We start from the raw sequence: 16,770 nt of genomic DNA on the forward strand, positions 1-16,770 counted from the left end.
ATTATATCTGCAATGGACCTATTTTACTCGTGTTATCAATAACATTCAATATAGCCTCAAGGCGTAAACGAAAAAGGCAAAATCCTCTTATTTTAGAATAATTTGCTAAAACCTGGAATCTGTATATTTTTTTTTGTGGTGCTGGATCCGAATATAACGTTATTAATTGTGTAAAAAAAATCCTAAGGTAGTTCTCTTAATAAAAAATCGCTTTTTTTTTAGATAATTCAAAAAGGAAAGGGCGGAGAATTTTTAAAATATTTTTTTCGGATATGATTTTCCGGATTTCTTAGTTACTATGAGTACTTTAAAAATATATATTCCAAATCGGCAAACTCTGTTCCCTATAACTGAATGTTCACTTGTCAGTGCATCAGTGGTTCTCGTAGTCTCTTCGGCTATTGTTCTGATAACGTTGTAAAGAAGAACCTCGGAGCCGCCCGTGTCTCAGATTTATCACAAGCTGCACCGCATCAGCTCCACGAGGAGGAACGAGGTTTCAGCGTCCTCGGTCGCCAAGCAGAGCGCGCGAAACCCGAAGAACGACTTCGTTCGGTATTTCGCCGGTTGATAAATCCGATATGCGTTTCGCATTAAAAGTCATGGGACAATCTGTAGCTACACTCGCGACGGATCGCCGATACGCACGCTATTAAAATAGAATGATCCGGTCTGCAGAACGACTAATTACAACTTGGATGGCCGTTACTAATCAAAACTGGTTCCGCGTGTGTCCGGACCGTGCTGGTCGAGAGGAGGAACGGAACGTTACGATTCGCTCGGGCTAGATTTCGGGCGAAACAATGCTCCTAAATGCTAATCACGGAGTAGGTACCGGTACATAGCCGATCTGGTATAACTGTACTCGAAATGGGGTTGCGTTGCAGGCGTCCGCGAAAGAGTAATTAAATTCGGAGCCTCGTTACTGTAAGTGCCTTGATCGATGGGAAGCTTGAAGAAGTTCTTAGAGACTGAGAGCTAACCGCGCTGCTAACACTACCCTTCTCGTCGTCGCACACCCCGGTGCCCGGAAGAAACGTGTCGCGCAGCGTTATCGAAGTAACGCGAACGTCGAGGATCGTGATGAGAAGAGGATACTGGAGGCGCGTGGCCCTGGCGATCGGCAAAAACGCTGGCAGGTATGTGTGTCGCCGGTCGGGAAGGAGCACGACAAACGCGACGAGTCGCGTTCCATAAATCGTCGGCGTCGGTTTAAGTGGCAAGTGGTAAGTGGAGTACTGGGGCGAAAAACTACCTCCCAGATCGAGCTCGATCCAGCTCGATCGAGCTCCATCTCCCACAAGCGAGCACGCACGCGTGTGCACTCGCGACCACTCGCTGCGATCCGTTAGATCGGAGAAACCATCGATCGGGTCGTTCGTCCGCGATTTCTTTCGCCCTCCACTCGACTTTTTCGTTCCCGGGAATTCCGAAACGTAGGCGCGCACTGTCCTCCTCAACGGGGGAGGCGGAAAATTACGACGGTGCGTGCCTCGATTGACCAGTGAAATTTCAATCGGCGAGCGAGCCGCGTGCGATTCGTCTCTTCCTCGGCGTGCGTGCCAGCACGAATCGCGCGGGATGTTCTCGTATTCGTTCCCTCCGCAGAAAATACCCCTCGATGCGCCTGCTATCGCGCACCCCTCGTCTAACCGTGTAGAGTATTTGTTTGTTTGCGGGAGTAGGTATATGGACGTTAACAGGTACGCTGAAGCGTGCTAATAAAAAAAGAAAGGAGCGGAGGAAGAGGAGCAGAGAACCGTGGTAACGCGTTCGCTATCACTGTGAATTTAATAGAGCCTCCAATGTCCCTCTGCAATCTAGACTATCCGATTTGGTAAAAGTAGCATTAGCAAAGTTGCCGTAGTCGCGGAACAACAAGCTACTGCAAAAGCAGGGCTTGAAACGGTTCCGAAAATAACTGTTTAAAACTGTTATATAAAGGTTCTGATTAAAACGATTATGGAGAACTTTTGTTCCAAATACCTGTTACGAAGAACCGAAATTTCCAACTATTATATGTTTCGGCTACGGTTCCTATTTCCCTCTTCATATCAGTTCTATAATCGTTATTTTTTCGGTTCTATATCGGTTCCGAAACGGTTCCAGAATCAATTCTTATATCGACTTTTCCCTAATTGATATTCATTAATTATTGTAGCTGCAGATTACTGTATATGTGAATATTCTTTACAAAATCCTTATAGAAAAAGAAGAAACATTTATACATATCATATATAATAAAGCGTTGCAATAAATAAATCAGATACATATTTTTTACATTCACACACACACTATATCATTCAGAATAGGAATTTAAAAGTATCTCCTGTTTCTATAAGAAAGAAGCAGAATTTATATCAGGCATACCTTCAAGGATGCTGTGAAGGCACCTACAAACAGAAAAGTCTAAGAAGAAAAGAAAATTGATGCTTGAAAAAAAGGAAAATTTATGAAATTTTTATTCAATATTCTTCAATTTTTGAAAATTTCACTAAACATTGTTCTATTTTTGTTAATAGTATCTTTATAATATATATTCAATAAAATTTGGTTAAAAATAATAAAAACTAATTACTTATTTATATCGAGGCGTTTTATCTGACGACTGTGTCACAAAACGCCCCACATAACGTTCATAAAAATGATAATTTTCAGTTATTTCCTGTTACGTTCTCTTCACAATTCCGGCGTAATTGTGAAGAGTAACGAACACTTAATGTGTTTACACAAAAAGTTTAAAGAATTATTAAAAAATATTGGTTTTATAGATCTTTCTTTAAAAGCAGCGCGTATTGTATAGATTTTGCCCTATGCCTAATCGGCGTAGCCTTACACGACTCCTGAAACTTAGCTTACTTCATGGAGACACGAGTTCCGCGAGTCTCCATCAAGATCATCGACGTTCTCGCTAAGAAGCACCACGTCACCCCGTGCATTTTCCACGAGGGAGCTGGCTGCATTCCGACATACACGTCGGACACGTGTTCCGAGTTAGATGGGAACTACATTAACGCCTCGGTTACGGTACGATCACCGCGCGCCTCGGCCGCGGATCCTCTAAAGTCTCTATTTAAAATGTTATTCGACGCTCTGGAGCGTGGATGAATAATATTCGGCTCTGTCCGTCGCCAGCACCGTGACTGGACCGCTAGTGCAAATCAGGTGTTTGCATAAAAGGCACGGAACCACACGCGGATTCGTAACGCGCGGCCGTATCCTGCCGAACAGTCGAACGAATGGAATTTCACGGTGTAACTGTGCGCGAGCCGGGGACCGCCGCGGTTGACGTTTTTCGCTTGGGATTTGTATAACGGGAGTAAGAACGGCGTAGTAACGTTACCCAGCGCGCGGATCAGGAATTTCGGGCCGACTCTCTTTACGGATTCGTCGAACCTTTCTCGCCGCGAACTCTCCGCGGAATGGTAATTCCGCGGCGACGAGCAGGCATCCGCGCGCGATCCCAACAATTCGACCGATCGAACCGAGGATCGTGGATGTAACTTGGCTCGCCGCGCCGCGGCCATCCCGCAGGATGAGTTACGACGTCGAACCGCGCACACCATCCCGCGATAGACGTCCGCGTAGCGGTAGTAAAAGCTCCGTGGAATCCTATAACGATGGGTGCGCGTCCCCGTGTCCGTGCACCGCGGTGCATAAACCTGCGGACATGTAATTCGAGACTCCCTTCGCGCCGATCTCTGTCGGAGTTTTCATTGAAGCGGCGGGGAGGGAAAGGGAGAGGACGGCGTCGAGGACGAGGCCGAGGACGTCGTGAGAAGCGTACGGTACCCGCGCGGGCACGTACCGTTCAAGGAAATTGCGTATTAAAGGTAATTAGAGTAAAACGAGGTAAGAGGGACGGAATATTGAGCGATTAAGAAGAAACGCATCGCCGCGCGCCAAGAGAAAAGGTAATTATCGGCGAAGGTCGACGTTCCTCCGGGCTAGGCGCGCGTCGTCGATCGTTGAACTTTTTGCGCCAGAATCGCCTTCTATTCTCGACTTGAGGTATCAACTGGATCGATCTTAATAATCCTGTTACGGCCGCTGCCAGAATGATCGACGCGATTATTCAAGTACGTGCTTTTAAACGAGAAATTTCACTTTTACAAGTCCAGAACGGGCCCTCCAGACATTACGGGCGGGAGGAAATATTGTGGGAACCTCTGGCCGCGTAAACTGAACGAGAGACGATAATTGAGTATTAATATCTCAGAGGATGATGGAAGAACGGCCTGCCTGCGGGACGCGAGTAAATTTAAAATGGAAAAATCCCCCTTATGTACTCGTTACCTCAGCAATCGAAGATTAATACAATATCTCCCGCCAATTTGCCAGGATCGTAGCTAGCAGTCTATTAGGGAGCTGATCGACAGCGTGCAAACAAGAGCAAGCGAATCGGCCTGCCAACCAGGAGTCTCGTTGCGTTACAAACGCTCCGGAGAACGGCCTCGACCCTTAATTAGTAGCCCCGTCATTGACAGCCCCGAGAGGTCCAATCATCCTTCGTTCAACGCGTTAATGACTGCCCGGCCGTGTTGGACGCGCGTCGAAAGCGACCTCGATCCTACTTACTCTCAGAATTACGACCGTCGAACCGCGGATCGCGGCAAAAGTATAACTCTGCGCGCGGTTTACGACAGCTAAGGTCCGCGGGACGTGTATGATTTAACGCGACCGGTTCGAGAGGGTCCCTCGAGCGGTAACCGCGCAGCTGGCCGAAGCTGGGGGAATTTATCGGCCGACTTGACGATCGGTAACGATCCCGATCATTCATTGATACGACCGGGCGAAGCGAAAGCTTCCCGGCCGCGGACCGAGGCTATTAATTTCCAGCAACGCCTCTGCGGTTCGCTCGGGAGAGTAGGGAGCACGACAGTGACCTCGACCTTACCTCCATACCTACTTAAAGTCTAGGCCAGGGGTTTCACGGCCCTCGATCGCGGAAAACGCCGCGGACTTTCGGCGAACCACCGATGGCAACGTGATCGAGAGATGAGAAGATGGTCGTTTTCTATTCGTCTATCTATGCCCCATCGCGGCGGCTTTCACGTTTGCGTGATTTCACGCCGGGCAGATGAGAGGACGCGTCACACCGGCGCTGCTTGTTTTCTTGCCTCTTCGCTAATAATCCAGAGAAATCATCGGGTACGTGGAAGCCGGAAAAGTGGAGCGTGAAACCGACAGCTGAGATTAGATGGGCTCGGGTAATGTGCAAAATAAATACGTCCCGTTGACGCTAATCACTTCTCCGCGGTGCACTCTTTTTTTCGTTCTGGCTACTGGTGTTCGTGGACGGTGAAAGCACGGACGGGGCACGTCCAGCAGCGATCGTTGGCGCCGCGCCGTTTCCACGAGGACGTTAAGGGGGGAGTCTGGTGTAACTAGCTGAAAATCGAGGCATTATTCGGGATTTTTTTTTTAATGAAAGTAGTTGATCGATCTTTCTGAAACTTTCAGCTTATTGTATTATCAGATTAAGGTAGATAACAAAAAAATTGTATTAAAAAAGAGCGGGAAATAACAGAGTTATACGGGCTTATGCGCAGTAGGGTGTGTCAATTTTTTGAATGTTTTAATTTTAAAAACGACTAGTGAGAAAACGGTACGATTTCAGGTTTAAAATTAACCACTACCTTTAAATTTTGTGTAATACATTATTTATCTAGTTGGAATTTCATTTGAAATTATAGAAAAATACGAAAATTATAAAAGTTTTTAAAAAAAATTTAATAGTTCAGCTTATGAATCGCAACAGAAGCAAATAAGATGTCGCTTCTTTGGTGGACTTTGTTAAATGCATTAAATTTACTACATAAATGACATATGGCTAGACCTGTGCTAAAGTTACATATATTTTCATTTTGTAATAAATACACATTTCCATATATTTTCATGTAAATGTAATAAACACTAATTTCCCCATATTTTTATTTTCATTTTCATGCTTTTATGTAAGCAAGACCCACTTTAAGCAGTACATGAATATGTAGGTTGTAGTTAAATCTTATTTAAATTTCACTTTTTTTCAACTGTGATTTGAAGTAGCTAAACCTCACTCAAATCAATTTCTGAAGAGAGTTTCAGAGTCAGGATTAAAAACTCACTAGTCATTCTAAATTTTTAAAAAATTTTAAATTTACCCATAAAATTCACACACACTAATACCCAGTCTACTGTATTCATGTGAAACTAAAAATCGAACAATTTTTGTTTAGTTTATAAGTGCAAGCACAAATCGTATAAATTCATAACTTAAAAGATGCAAAACTGAACAAACGACGGCCTCTTGAAAAAAAAGTTCCCTTTTTCCAACGAATTTTTGCCTTAAATGTGTAAAAAAAGTTATTTATTTAAACAATATCATTATACCAATAGCTAAGCTCTGTGAAGAACATATTCACAAATATCCGTGCACAAGGTCCTGTCGATTGGTTGAATATTTTGGGAGTAACATTGCCGGCAAATTGTAAAACTGTCGTTTCGAGAAAAACACATTTCAAGTTTTCTGGTAACCTGGTGCTCCGTAGCAAAACCGACTATATCCGCTTTAATATTTCGAATTTCGTTTTGCGGCTTTGGGAACATATTATCGCGACGTTCAACCATTGATTTATGCAAAATAAAAATCAGTTTCTTCTCCCCTTAAGTGAATCGAAAAGGCCTGGATGCTCGGCAAGGGGGAGGAGCGAAATCTTAAATCCTGCGTTTTACGACCGTGTGATGAACACGCACGCGGGTGTAAAGAACCGCGAAGGTGGGTCGGAATGAGGAAGTTAAGCTTGGGATCTCCTCTATCTCGGCATTCATTATCGTTACGGCATCCTCCTGTTTCCCGCCTCGGTAAATGACCGTTTCCTAATCGTCCACGGGGGGAAAACAGGCCAGAATGTGCTCCGAGGCGCTGACAGAAGTATTCGACAGCTGCGGAGACCTTGGCGCCTCAACGATTCCGTCGAAGTCGGCTGACATCGAAGATACGTGACGAGCATGTGCTTACCGCGCGGGCGTAAATACTTTCCCGCGGGAATACGCGGAATCTTTTATGCGCATAGCATTACGAGCCTGCCGCCGCTTGGACGCATGGCGCGATGTACCTTCTGCTCTTCGAGTTGCTTGGGAACTGAGCAAGCTCCGTACCATCGGAACCGTGGACACCAAAGACGAATTCGGAGCTCAACGAGGTCTAGCGAGGACGCCTGCCGGGTGGCTCTGGAGCAGTTAACGGGGCAGGCGACAGGGGGAAGGGCGATACCCGTTTGACATTCGCGGGAACACGTTCACTGGGTCTTCAGGTCAGCGAAGTAAGTCAACCATCGGCGGATGAGCCGGGGAACGGTAACGGTGCCGTTCCCGAAAGGACAGCCGAGACTGGTTTATCGATCGAACGGAACACGGTTCCGCGGAACCAGGGATCTGGTCGCGGTCCAGAGCTCTTGAAGGTTGACTCGCGAGCCCCCGTTCCTTGATCGATCACTGTGCCCGGGCGACCCAGCGTCTCCCGACAGCCTAATCGGGCGCAGAAGAACGAGCAGCAAAAGCGACAGGGGGATAGGCCGGTCGATTAAAACGGTGACTTCTGATTTTTCGGGGGGGGAACCTATCGACTCGGGAACGAACGGTGATCCATCAGAGCGGATCCGCGAGGGTGATTAACGAGCCGATGGCACGAAACAGCGGACAGTCGTCCGTGGCTAAGCGATCTATACCGTTTCACGTTATCCAATTTTTCCAAGCCGACGCGACGTCAGCGTCCGCCGGTGGCACCGGACATTTGTCAATGCGAACGATCGCGTTTAACCGCGAAATACGCGCGACGGGGTCCCGAGTCATTAATCGAAGCTGGACAGAATCGCGGGGCTGTCGGTCAATGCGCGTTGTATAATAAAGTAGCCGGTGCCACCGGACAGACGTGGATCGTTCGGCGATGCTTATCGGACACATCGATACTCGATGCCAGCTTTCGACTTGTAAATAATAGCCGACCAGCTGGAGGAGACTGAGAAACGAGTCGAGCAGGTTGGCGTATTAATAGCATGCGTAAATGTTGGTACTAATAATATCCCGCGTAGATATCGGCCGACGTTACTATCACGGCTGCTCCTTGCTCCGACGCGCTGCCCCTGGAGCGGGGCAACACGGATCGCAGGAACGCGACGGGCGTTACCATTTTCGCGCCAAACGCGCGGCGGAGGAAAGAAAGTAGGGCGGCAATGTTGCCGCGGAATAAATTAATCAGCTGTCAAGTGACTGCCAAGTCTTCAACCCTCCCCCACCTTCGTCAATTCCCGGCTGCTCGCGATCAAACACTTCTCGGGGACGCGATAAATAATTCCGGTCACGGGTGGTTAGCGAAGCTGGCGGGCGGCTGAAAGGGCAGACTCGTTAATAACGGCCACGGGAGGAAGAGGATCTTGAATTATGAAATGTGAACGGGGTGCCGGCCGACCACAATCGCGCGGAATTTATAACTGAAATCCAACCCCGGGGAGTACCGTTTCGACCGCGGAACTATGCACGTACGTATATCGCGTCGCTCGCGGTAATGGTAATTCATGCTCCCGAGGTCCATCTTTCCCAGGGAAGCTCGCGACCGAGCTCCTCTTCCCGGTTCGATTATTATCGAGGGGGTACCGGCGAGACGCGGATCGCGAGTTGCTCTTATTCAATTAACGCTGGGTGATGGCCCGGCGATGGTGGGTGGCAAAGGAGTAAGAGGAAGATTTCTAATAAACGTCAGGACGGACGAGATGACGATGGGAAACGAACGGCCCCTGGGCAGAGGGATCGAGGAGGGGGCGTGACTCGGCTGCTATCAATCCGATCCGAACGCTTCTGCTGGATGTACTAGATTCCCCGATCCGTTCCATTAAACGCGGCGCGAGGCCTCATTGTAAGAGCGAGGAGGCGCGTACGTGCCCGACGTGAAAAATTGCTGATGAAAGAGATAGGCGGTATAATCTAATTCCCAGCGAAAGCCGCGGCCGTGAAAGTGTTTTAATAAACGCGCCGCCGCGCCGTATCGAGGAGCATCCTGAACGAAATCCAAAGCTGTCGATTCGGTCCGCCGTGTACGACACCGCCGGCGAAAAAGACCGCGCTAATGCGAACGAGGAACGTTTAATGAATAATTTACGTCCCCCAGCGTTCCCTAGGAGCTGGCCGCGGTGCAAACACCAGCCGACACACGCGCGAGGAAACTGTTTCCACAGCAGTTGCCGTGCGTGTGCTCCTCCAGCGAACGCGACGGTATGTATGCATAACCGAGCACGCGGACGCCTTTCCACTTATACAATTAGCATAAGATCGTACTCGCGCATCTTCCTCGACGGTCCACTCGCTGCTGGTTCCGTTCGACTTTCGCGAAACGGTTCACAGCCAGAAGCTCTTGCGCGAAGGAAATAATCCGCGGCTCTTCGTCGGCTTCCAACGGTAGCCAGACGAAAACGTTTAGGAATCGTTCGACGCCGTGGAAAAGAAAGGGGGACGGACGAAAAAAAAGATACGGCCACGTGAAAAGCAAGCTCGCCACGTTTCGGTGTCACAGAACCAGGCCGTACAAATATTTTCTAAGCATTTTCGAATAACGGTAACCAACGGCTGCCCGATCCCCGAAGAAAGGTGTTACGGTCCCAAGCCTGCAGGAGATACCAGATACAAGAACACGGCTTTCTGTACGGGCCACGGAGGCGTGGTCGTTCCAACGACTTTTCGGGGCCCCGCCGCGACGGATCCGTTTTTCCCACAGCGCGCCTCTCCGTTTCCATTTAATCGGCACGACTCCGATGCCCGCCAGGGTAATTCAGTCTCCTTCGGTAACCAGTGAACAGGATGTCTGAGCGATTGTCCGTTATACGTGTAATTACGAGAGGCTCGCGCGCTAATTGGCACGCGTGCAAACGTTTTCCACTTTTCTGAAAAACCACCGACGTAATAGCCGAGGCCACGGCGACCAGCCGTGCGACGAATTAATTAACGAGTCAACGTCCACGAGCGACCGTCCGCGCTAATGAATGAGAACGATGGCCGACTGTTCGACCGTAGGATCTATCGTTGGCGCGACGTTCGTCCGCCCCCCAGCAGATTCATCAGGTGGTTGTTAAAAGCGCGTTTTAATAAACATAAGATCGGCTGGCTGAGTGGAGAGGCCTCTGCCCCTTTTTCCAGTCCGCTAGGCGAGCCCGTCCGACCGCGAAAATACGTTTCATAGTCGACCAGACGGCGGAGTCGGGGAACGCAAGCCAGTGAGCATATCCATCGTCCTCCCTTGTTTCTCCCCTATTTTCCTCGCCCACCCACATTGGCCGAAACGAAGTTCGTTCGCGAGAGCGCGCTACAGTGTCAATCGAATCTGCGACTGGTCGGTCTCCCCCGGTGCCGGGGAGGAGGCACGGCTAACACGGAACGGGGTCACGAGGATTCGAACACATTGAAAAGTCAGTGAACCGAGACCGTAACGCTTTTAGAAGATCATCTTTTATTGAAGCGCCTCCGCGACTCTCCCGGTCGCTTTGAGACCGTTTTCAATACGGAGGAATCGGATGAACGTGCCACGATTTTCAATAGGGGGGCACCGACGTTTATTGCGACTTCAAAGGACTCTCCGCGATATCGACGCGAGAAATAACGTTTTAGGCTCGCCTCCTCCTCGACCTTCGCCGTTTACCGGGACATTCGATCAGAGGCTGTTTGCTTCCGACGCGTTCAGCAGCGGGCGCAACTCTTTCCCCTGCGGTTGAATCGGAGAAGAAATGAAACGCGATTGAAATGGAGTGCTGAAGGCGATACGAAAGTCGTACTCCTTCGAGGGGAGCTGAATATGAGGAGCGCTTTTTCTTTCCTCGAGAAGGGATGCATAAATTTGCTTCGTTCTCGTGTCACTCAGACCATTACGCGTACTTGCGCGCACGCAACGGCTTCGCTGCACGCCATTATTCAATGAAATGCCCTCTTTGCGTACAGACGCGTAAAACAACTATTACGCGAGAGGGAAATTTTTGTAAGTATCGCAGTGTCGCGGAAAGAAGTTCCACGGGAGCGCTCAGGCGTTCCAAGTAATCGTTCGATCTGCGCTTTATAGGAACGCTTGGTATCGCTAAGAGGCGGCTTAAATTTATTGAAGAGCTCTCGGAATCGCGCGATAAGAACCGCGAGTATTCCGTATTATTGCAAGTGGCGAGATTAGGAGTCAGCTGGATCGCGCTATCTGAAACGTCAGCGTGGATTTAGAATTCCTAGCAACAAAACCACGCCACTCTTTCCTCCAGCCCCGTGAATTTCCAGAGTCGCTGAGTACGAGCGGGTTTTAGACGATTAGCATACTTAATTAGGCGCGTCAGCGCGGCGAGCTCGTCGTTCTGCGAGTTATACGTGCCTGGTCACCCCTTGCGTACTCGCCGCGACGTAACCGTCGCGTCACATACGAATAATAAAACTGGCGTAATCATAACGGTGAAAAGGAAAGCCGAGCTCCGTCATCCGCGGAGCTGACGGGATTGGGGATTGAAAAATTCGAGCACTAAGGTTCGACCGTTGCCTGCGCGGCGGCGAGTGCGCGCAGAGTCCTCGAGAGGAAACGTTCGCGTAAGTCAATTAAAAGTCGAGTGGAATAATTGGCTGGTTGCGTACGACGTCTCGCGGATCAATGGAAATATAAAGCAACGAAAGCAGCACTCGGGCGACGCCACTGTACCGCTCCGGGAGGACTGTAGAGAGGACTATGTACGTTATACATGGAGCCAGAAAGGAAGAGGAAGGAAACTCGCCCCCGTGAGTCGGCCTCCTGCACGAGCCGTTGCCAGCGTGTAGGAGATTAAAACGAAAAACCATTGGTCCCGTTTTTTTTTTCCTTCCTTCTCCCTCTCGCCGTCCCACCCGGCCGGTTGAAAGAGCATCGCACTTGGCCACGCAGAGATACCAACTCCCTACCGAGAATTCAATGGGTGCCCTGACCAAAGCCATTTGCCGAGAAACAGAGAAAAAGGGAGAGGAGGCTGGACGCAGATGCAGGAACTGCAGCATCCCTCCGGAAGGACTTGTTTTCGCCGACGAAAAAAAAAAAAACAGGCTCGCGTCTCTCTGTTTGCTCGCGATGCCATTGCCCCTTTGAACTCTTGCTCCTCGTTAAATGACCCACTTTGGGAGAATCAATTCGCCATGGATTCGCCGGCTTGCCATCGCGGTTCAAGAGAGTAGGATATCGCTACGGATGAGCTTTCCAGCCTAGGCTACTTCTTTACTACTTACAAGGGACGATTCAGAAAATTCAGAAAATTCTGAAACTTTGCGAATATGTAGGGGATTTCCTCCTGATTACAACGCAATTTTTGTTTGCTGCCCGAATTCACTCGAAGAGGCTGAAATTAACCCCCGAAAATTCGGCTATTTTCCGATTTTGTGTTGTAACTCGCGAAATGTAAGAGATAGAAAAAAAGTTTCGAGACAAAAGTTATTTCTTTTAACTAGATCTATCATTTACTAAAAAAAATATTTTACAATTCACGAGTTGTAACAGAAAATCGGAAAATAACCGGGTTTCCAGGGGTAAATTACACCCTCTTAGAGTGAATTTGGGCAGCAAACAAAAATTCCGTTGTAATCAGGAGGAAATTCCCTACATATTCAGGAAGTTTCAGAACATTTAGAGTTTCCGGGTTCGGGATGTTGCCTTGTTAGTGGTGCTACGTTGCCGTAGTAATACACGTGAATGTGATACGCTACGAGTTTACTCTCGGTCGAGCAACTGAGAGTAACACGGACTGTAACGAATGGACTGTGCGTGGCGTGGCGAGTTGGTTTGTTTCTCAATTAGTCGGCCGTGAAACCGTTGAAATTACTCGCGGCAGACGGGAACGAATTACCGATGAGTCCTCCCGGAACGGAGCACCGTGACCACCGTGGCCGTCGAGCGACCCGAGCGACTGGCAACGAGATTCCCCGTAAAGTGTCGCGGGTCCGGGCAGGAGCGTTCGCGGTAGGGTGGCGAAGGGCAGAAAAGGCGGGAGGCTCGGAACGCAAAGGAGGTTGCGACCTGTTGCGACTTTCACCCGGGGCATAACTTAATTGCGATACCGACCTTGGAGGCAACACAGCAGGAGGATCCCGACGACGAGGGAGACGTGACGGTGCATCCTTCGTTGGCTGTCGGCGACGATCCGTTCGTGTGACGATCACGATCCTTGGAACCAGGCGACGAGGCTTTCGCGAGGCAACTTTCTCAAGTGCAACGAGTTATGTTACTTCGTCGGGCTGCTGGTCCGTGCGCCACCGGTTCAGGAGGATAATGGCAATGGCAGCGGGAAAAAGAGACGGTGGTGGCGCCGTGAGAGGAAGGAGAGGAGGAAGTGTGCCCTCTTCGACCTCTATCGTCCTTCGAGGTCCACGAACGACTGAGGCGCACGAAGCGACGTCGGTCTGGCTATAGCCTCCCCTTCCTACTTTCACGTGGCGTGCTCCCGTTTCCACTGTAGGCGCGGACTGGAGAGCCTCTCCATGGGCCATTTACCATTACCATCATCGTCCGCGACGGCCAGTCAAACGATGGACCCACGGGCAGAGGGGACGGGGGAGCGGGCTATGGAGGGGTGGGCTGGACGGACGAGGAGGATCACGAGGGGAGGAAGCCTGAAACTGAAGATCGACGAACTGATCGGAGATCGGAGAACCATCGTTTCTAGGCCACCTCTTCCTCCTCCACCATCCAACCTCTTAGTCTTCCTCTTCTTCCTCACCTTCACGGAAACCACCTCTATAGCCTCTGTGGTCTCGTCTCCCGATCCCCATCTCGATTCCCGATCGTCAAGGGAGGATTGCCAATCGTCCTACCGCTACCAACGGACCAAATCCTAAACACCGAGCCCTCCCTAAGAATCTCCATGGTATTCTCAGTTCTCGGTTCTCGGTTTCACAAGGTCCGAAACCGGTATGGAATTCGCGCGGCAATAGGAAGCACGGTTTTCCTTTTCAGAAAACAAGCCGCGGAGGATGCGAGACCGTGGCGAAGGAAACGTGAGTAAATCAATCGGACGGGGAACCTGATTGAGAAAGTTAGTCGATTAATAGTGGGCAGAGAATATTCCCGGCTGCCCCGATGCAGACGCTAGTCCCCACGGCGATCGGTGGTCGTCGATTTGCATTTCAGCGGGTGCACTTTCTAATCGAACCACCGCGGGGAATTTTCTTGTTACAGGCGGCGACATTAGTCTCCTTTCCTACTTACATTCTAACCGCTAGTTTCACGTGCAGGCCGAGTCGCGATCGCCGCGGGTAGAACGGTCCGCGGGCTGCGTTCCCCGTCGCGTACCCGTGGCTATGCAGTGACTAATTAAGCGCAGATTTCCCGGGCGGCACGCGAGACGGGGCACACGGAGAACGCGACTAATTTGCGCGAGCTTGGACTTTCTCATGGGCGTTCGCGTTGCTGCTGCGACGCGTGATTTCGAATCGAAAGCGCCTCCCCGAGGGGCGACGCCGTGAAACTACCGCGATCGTGGATTCGCCTTGTCGGCACGCGTAACTGGGCCCGACGCGATCGAAACGACCGCGAGATACCGTGACGCGTGTTTAGAGAATTTGCGATCTACGTGTGAAGATTTTCCTAGATTCGTGGAAATCGCGCTAGGTGCTCCAGTTTTGGCCGCTACGCCCGAACGGGGACTAAAAACCACAGCATGTACGCCGGTTGGTACACACGAAAGTGTGGCATCGGCCCCCGAGGGGAAGCCAGACCGAATGCGTAGCCGCTCGCTCAGGTTGCAGCGGTGCAGGTGCAGTTAACGTGTCCGTTAGGGTGGCTCTTTATTTTCGACTTTTCAATTTTCTTCGTGGCACCCTCCAGAATAGTTCGAAATATTTAAAAAAAAATCCGTGTAAAGTTTCAGCTCGATCGGATAACGGGAAAGAGTGCCCCTGGCCCTTAAACATTTAAATCATTATTTAACAGCTCGCAAAGTCGATTTTATATAATATCCTCCAAGTTATTGATGAAATAAAAAAATATGTCAAACAAAAGTTGTAGATCCGGATAAGGAGCATCTTTTATGTTGTATTACTTTTTCTTGCGCGACAAACGGTTTTCGTAAAAAGTCCGAAAAACTAAAAAAGAATAAACTTTTTTTTCCTCAAATTTTTAAAGTTTAAATGCTTCTAGAACGCTTTTTATTTATAAAGGCGAACAAAAAAAAGGGAATTTTTATTTTCGAGGACTGTTAAATAATGATTTAAATGTTTAAAGGCCCCAGGGGCACCCTTTCCCGTTATCCAATCGAGCTGAAACTTTACACGAATCTTTTTTAATTATTTGGAACTATTCTGGAGGGTGGCACGAAGAAAATCTTGAGAAAAAAATTTGACCAAGAGTAAATAAGAGCCACCCTATTATCCGTGGATGTTGCTGCAACCTGCAGCCGTCACAGGCCAGAGGGCATCCTACATCAACATCAGCTGTCTACTTATGTATCAGACTTCTGTCGCGTGGACTTTACCCCATTAACCCACTTGCGCCTCTAGCATGGTTACTTTGCTTAGGACAGCTCTAACTGTCCACGTCTGCTAAAGTGTTCTAGCACCAATTGCCCGCGAGGAAGACAGTGTTGATCTTATAGACAGGTCATAGTATAATTCCTCCCCGATTGACCGATGTGGAACGCGTCCTTGCGTCAAGTGTCACCTTCGATCGGGTGAATCAGGTATTCGCAATCTGCCCCGCCGCGCCGGGACGATCGAGCGGGCCAGGTGACCGTCTACGTGTAGCGATTCGCATGTCTCTGCATGTGCTTCGCGGCGGCCTGAAAAACGGCCAAATGGCCAAGCAACGACCTCGTTGCCGTGTCGTCTCCGCGTCATTACGAAACTCCGATTCTGCACGGTTCGCTTGCCCGAGCAATGCCACTGCCGAGGTCCTTCGATCCGCGGTGAATACCCCAGAATCAACCACGAACCGGGTGAACCGACCCAACGTCTCGAATCGACCTTGAATCGCGTGACTTCACCGCGAGTGATTTATGGAAATTAAAGGGGCCGTGGGACGCTGGAACGATGGATAATAAATGCTCGCCTTGCGTTGATCCGCGCGACGCATCGGAAGCACAGGCGACTCCGGCTCGCAAGAGTTACCCCTCCGGAGGAATTGAATTTGAATGGGGCCCATTATATGTTCTATAAACGCCGCCCGACCTCGCAGCTTTCTCGCGCGACTCGTCTCGCCCTTTGTTCGCGATCCAATTTTGCAATGAATCGCGATCGACCCCCTTTCCGTCGCGCCGTAGTTTTCAGGTCTACTCAAGACGGAGCCGCGTGGCCATCCGAGGGAAACGCTTTCGTTCGCGCGGGGGAGGGGATTAAGCTATTAGTCTGCAGCGCGGCGCTCGCGTTGTTCCGCGCTCCCACAAAACGATCACGTGTTGCTGTTGTCGTTAGGGCTTAAACGCGTACATTTTCCAGAGTGTTTCCTTTCGACACGGTTCGATAAACCTCGAAAGATCAAAGAGCCCCATTACGGTTCAGCCTCGATCTACCAATCCGACAACAAGATAATTTCACGCCACTGAACGACCGGGCGGAGGTAAGGTCTGGGCCCGCGAAGGTGATCCACTTTATTTGATCCGGCGCGTGATCGAGCACCTGCGGATCGCTTTGGCCACGGTATCGTAAATTATGGTAACATTATCCTGGCCAGCCTGAGACACCGTTATACCGATTAATTAATATCCTTGCCGTGCTTCGGATTCATTATCCGCGTCAAATCACAACGGCACGCTCTACGATAAT

General features: G+C 49.7%; 1 protein-coding gene across 5 annotated transcripts in view; it reads right to left on the reverse strand.

Annotated features, from left to right (window-relative positions):
• LOC143371078 (serine protease inhibitor dipetalogastin) overlaps positions 1-16,770 on the reverse strand; it is a 46,302-nt gene that overhangs the window by 7,564 nt on the left and 21,968 nt on the right. The window contains exon 1 of one of the 5 annotated variants that reach the window (XM_076815936.1): positions 13,079-14,198. The exons of the other annotated variants lie outside the window; for them this stretch is intronic. Coding sequence (XP_076672051.1) covers positions 13,079-13,133 — 55 coding nt within the window. The 5' untranslated portion in view covers positions 13,134-14,198. Of the gene's footprint in view, positions 1-13,078; positions 14,199-16,770 lie in introns of those variants that run through there. 5 annotated transcript variants of the gene reach the window in all.

Source organism: Andrena cerasifolii, chromosome 7 (genome assembly GCF_050908995.1).
Source record: "Andrena cerasifolii isolate SP2316 chromosome 7, iyAndCera1_principal, whole genome shotgun sequence".
In the NCBI taxonomy this organism is placed as follows: Eukaryota; Metazoa; Arthropoda; class Insecta; order Hymenoptera; family Andrenidae; genus Andrena; species Andrena cerasifolii.